At 41.3% G+C, this 4,794-nt stretch overlaps 1 protein-coding gene across 1 annotated transcript; it reads left to right on the top strand.

Annotated features, from left to right (window-relative positions):
• The first annotated feature begins 744 nt into the window (after window positions 1-744).
• On the top strand, window positions 745-4,225 carry LOC122761712 (E-selectin-like). Its single transcript, XM_044016956.1, has 12 exons — window positions 745-865; window positions 966-1,044; window positions 1,125-1,526; window positions 1,642-1,746; window positions 1,840-2,031; window positions 2,152-2,343; window positions 2,464-2,649; window positions 2,777-2,962; window positions 3,089-3,295; window positions 3,406-3,585; window positions 3,698-3,830; window positions 3,922-4,225. The coding sequence occupies exons 1-12, from the start codon at window positions 863-865 to the stop codon at window positions 3,983-3,985; spliced, it is 1,929 nt and encodes a 642-aa protein (XP_043872891.1). The 5' UTR covers window positions 745-862; the 3' UTR covers window positions 3,986-4,225.
• The last annotated feature ends 569 nt before the right edge of the window (window positions 4,226-4,794 follow it).

Below are 4,794 nucleotides of genomic sequence, written 5' to 3'. Positions count from 1 at the left end.
GTGCACATCCTTTGCCAGAAAAGCCTGTTGGTTTCAAACTTCAAAGAACAGATTTGTATTTGTTTTTCACTCTGCTTTGTGTTAACAAGCCTTTCCCGGGAAACTTCTAACGCTAATTTGCAATGTTTTGCATTGTTACATTTTATTAAAGCCTGAAGAAAAGTTTCACCTGAAATGGTCTAAAACAATTGTCTTAATAACAAATATGAGTAGACACATTTCATGAAAGGTAAACATAATTTATATAATATTTATAGTGTTCCACAACAAGTTGTTGTTGGTTGAACAGGAGATCAAAAATAATTAGTGTTAAATATTGTAGTAATAATTATAATACTAACATATGATATTACATAAATACAACTGTCAAATAAAGATTATACAATTGTAAAAAATGAAAGAATGTAGTAAACCTCAAAGCAATGAGGATCATAGAATGAAATATATTTTATTTTTTATTTTTATGTAGTGTGCCATCTGAAAGTTTTTTAAATGCAGTACTCATGTCACTCATGACACTATTTTTAAAAGAAAAGACACATTTCGAAGGAATTCCGGTTAAGCGTGATAAGGTTTTTTTTTCTTTTGGCTCAATAGAAAGGAAGTTTAAACAGAGAGGGAAAGTTTCCAAGGTCCCAGTGGGACATACTAGAGGTAGTGGGAGTGGGGGTTTCCAATGAAAAGCTGGCAGTGACAAGCATTTCCCAGAAACCTGGAGTAAAGTGTATAAAAGCTGACATCTCAGTACCTCAAACTCAGAACCGTCTCATCCTTAGACTCTCCCGCATCCTTGCTCTCAGATTAAATAAATATAGTTAGAGTCTTATAAAGTCTTCTTAGGTTATAACCTATACCACTTAAAATGGTGAGTTCACAGCTATTAGTTTACATTGCTGAACATGCTTGTGATCAACATTGCATTTATCTTAATTTGTCCTTTTCACTTACTTTTTACATTTTTGCAGGAGATGTGCTTTGGATTACTTCAGACCCGTGGATCTAAGATGTTTTCCTCATGGATCTGCTTGACCCTTCTTTATTCAAGTATGTAAATTGAACACAAAGATTACCTGAAGTTTCCCACTTCTGTCTTTCTAGTAATAATGGATGAAATTTCTCCTCAGTGCTGTTAACGTGGACCAGTGTCGACAGTTGGTCTTACTACTACTCCAACACCACCATGAACTGGCAAGAAGCTCGAACGTGGTGCCAGGAGCACTACACAGACATGGTGGCCATCCAGAACCAGGAAGAAATCAAGCATCTCAATGACTGGCTGCCCTACAAAAAGACATACTACTGGATTGGGATCCGCAAGATCGATAGTGTCTGGACCTGGGTAGGCACCAAGAAAGCTCTGACGGCAGAAGCGACCAACTGGGCAAATGGTGAACCAAACAATGGCAAGACTCGATATAGCAAGGAGGATGAGGATTGTGTGGAAATGTACATTAAAAGGAATGCAGAGCAAGGCAAGTGGAATGACCAGAGGTGCGGAAACATGAAAACGGCTCTGTGCTACACAGGTGAGTAAATTTTGGGAATTAAGATGTAACCGTTCTTGTTCAATTTAGATGTTTTTGCCGGTGGTGTTGCAGAAAAGAAAAGCTCACAAAATGATACATTCTTCCTTCTCTATAGCTGCCTGTAAGAATGACTCGTGTCGCTATGGAGACTGTGTTGAAACCGTCAACAGCCACAAGTGCGCTTGTTTTGAAGGCTTTCATGGAGAGACGTGTGAGCAAGGTAAAAAAAAATACAATCATGTTGCACTTTTCAAAGTTCACTCCGTGTCACTTACCTGGAAACTAATTGGGTCTTTGTTTCCTCTGCTGCCAGTTGTTACATGCAAAAAAGAGGAAGTGACTGTTCCATATAAAGGAAATGTAAGTTGCACGCACAAGTATGGAAACTTCTCCTACAACTCCTCGTGCGAGTATTCCTGCGAGACAGGATACCAGCTAACGATGCCAAGACCCTTGAGATGCACTGCGACACAGAAGTGGTCAGAGGAGCCTCCTGCATGTAAACGTGAGTTACTGGGTTTTGCAAAACTTTAAGAATTAAATGAATAATAGTGTTGAGTTCACACCAAGAGGAACAGACGTGCTGTTTCACAGTAACTGAACATGCTGTACTGTGTTTTCACAGTGGTTCAGTGTCCGGTGCTGTCTTCTCCAGCAAGAGGGTCCATGACATGCACAAATCCCCTGGGCCCGTCCAGCTACCTGTCCACCTGTGTGTTCACCTGTGATGAGGGCTTTGCACAAACTGGTTCTCCATCTAACACTCTGCAGTGTGGAGCGTCAGGTCGTTGGAACGCTTCACAGCCATCTTGTGTTGGTAAGCTCATAAATTGTATTTGATATTAACTTTGCGGGTGTCTCCATTATCCTGCAGCATTTTATTATTGCAGAGGAAAAGGCTGTTGCTGACTTCTTCTACTGCGCCTCTGTTTTGCAGCTATCCCAGTGCCTGCTCCACAGGAGCTAGAGAACGGCTTTGTCAGCTGTGGAAATGTAGACGAAACGTTCATCCCCAGAAGATCCTGCTACTTCAGCTGTGCCTCTGGCTACCGCCTGGTGGGGCCGGACACGTTGACATACACAGCAGCAGCTGAGCTGAGTGAAAATACACCTCGGTGTGAAGGTGAGGATGCACTTTCACTGTAATCCCACACCTCATATGCATATGATGTATGATATAATTTCAAGTGCTGTGCCTTTGTGACCAACACACTCAATATAATATGATTTAATATTTTCCCCTGTATTAGCGATCACTTGTCGGAAACCAGAGGGAGACACTCAGCTGATCCCGAAGTGCAGCAAATCCCTCGCGGAGCTGCGACCAGGCTCCACCTGCAGCTTCAGCTGTGGTGCAGGCTTTAAACTGAAGGGAGTTGACACGATTCAGTGTTCTGATGATGGGGAGTGGAGCAAACCTATACCAAGCTGCCAAGGTATGGAAGCATATTTTCACATAAACCTGCACATCTGATGCTACTTTAATATCTTTCTCACAGGTGCTTTTGTGATCTGATTTTGTGCTGTGTCATGACATCTGTTCTTTAAAATTTTTCTTTTAGCAATAACATGTCCTGCTCCTGAGATTCCAACAAATGGCCAGATCAGCTGCAGCCTTTCACTTCCCTCACCTTCTCTCACCGAGGCCTCTCATCCACTTGGCGTGATCTGCACTTTTAGCTGTGATGAGGGCCACGAGCTCCAAGGAGCACACAGCATGGAGTGTGGACATCCAGGCCAGTGGACCTCTGCACCACCAACCTGCACAGGTATAGATCTATGTGTTTCTGTGTTATATGAACTGCCTGCTCAGATGTTTTATGGTCTCCATTATCAAAATGTGATGGTTAAGAGCTAACATCTGGCTGTTTTCCCACAGCTGTAAGCTGCCCACTGCTCACGGCTCCTGAAAATGGTTTAATTAACTGCTCAAACAATGAGACAGTGTACAACTGTCAGTGCTCCTTCACATGCAATCAAGATTACACACTGAATGGACATGAGCTGTTAACGTGCAATCATCATGGCAACTGGACTGGAGAGAGACCAACCTGCCAAGGTAAAAAAAAACTGAATAAATGTTTCATGAAACTTGCCGATCACATCACACACAAAACACAATCTTGCATTTAAACCATCAATTAATTAAAAATTTCATAATGTTTCCACAGCCTCGCCATCTGAAGTTTCTGCTCTTGCCTCTGGTGCGGCAGTAGGGGGCGCCCTATTAAGTGCTGGCTCTCTGGCTATATGGTTCCTCAAACGGGCCCTGAAGCAGAAAAAAGACACGTTTGAGTTGAGCAGGTAAGATGAGCATTCATGTGTCTCCTGTCAGACTAAAAAATAACAATGAAATGAATGGAAGTGCAGCACTCATCCAATTCTGTCTTTACAGCTCCTCCGACATAGAAGCCCCTCCTACAGAGGTCTACAGAAACAGCACTGACAGCCTCATATAGAACATGATGACCTTATGAGGACAAATGCATTTTTAACATATCTGCATAATGATTGTATACTGCTTGTTATTCTTTTAACGGAAAAACCCAGTATGTCATGTATGGTGGTTTATGCTTTGCAGAATTTATGTTTCCTCTCTAATGTTGTTAAGACATGTACTGAATTTCCTCCCAGTGGGAGTTTTAAATTGAACATATTGTTCTACAGCTTCATAAACATAATGGATGGTGGTTACATTATGAGTGGAGTTGTGTAATCTGTGAATAATCTGCTATTGATGCCAGTATTTATGTACTATTTATTTCATTACATTACATGTCATTTAACAGACGCTTTTATCCAAAGCGACTTACAATGGAATTGAGTACAATCAGCCAGGGGTGGAGTCGAATTTGCGACCATTGCGACCGTGATGTCTTTCGCACACAGGGTACCGGTCTTAATCACTGAGCCACTCCGCCCCCGGTTAACGCATTTGAAATGTTTGTTATTATATATGTATGCTTAAAACATAAAATGTCAAAACCATCATTTGCTTTTGGTATTTTTTTTTAATGTATTTGTATTCCAGTGTCGTAGCCTATATGATTAAAGACATTTATATATTCAAATATAGCATTGTGTCATGTGGTGCACCGGCATGACTAGTCAGGTCTACACACAAAAACACATTATTTTAACATTTGAAGCAATAACATATCTGCTGACATCATGTATTTTTTCAAGGCTCCAGGAAGATGGAGGCCAAATACAACATACAGACCGCTTATCTGTCCCCATTTCCCCAGTACAAGGGTCAGGAAAAAGG

This window comes from Solea senegalensis, unplaced genomic scaffold (assembly GCF_019176455.1).
Source record: "Solea senegalensis isolate Sse05_10M unplaced genomic scaffold, IFAPA_SoseM_1 scf7180000014909, whole genome shotgun sequence".
NCBI lineage: Eukaryota > Metazoa > Chordata > Actinopteri > Pleuronectiformes > Soleidae > Solea > Solea senegalensis.
Note: the sequence above shows the minus strand (reverse complement) of the source record. Positions and strands in the feature narration are given on the sequence as shown.

Coding starts and splice junctions, on each gene's coding strand:
- LOC122761712 (XM_044016956.1), top strand. Junction 2,032..2,151: donor GGAGCCTCCTGCATGTAAAC/GTGAGTTACTGG, acceptor GTGTTTTCACAG/TGGTTCAGTGTCCGGTGCTG. Junction 2,344..2,463: donor TTCACAGCCATCTTGTGTTG/GTAAGCTCATAA, acceptor TCTGTTTTGCAG/CTATCCCAGTGCCTGCTCCA.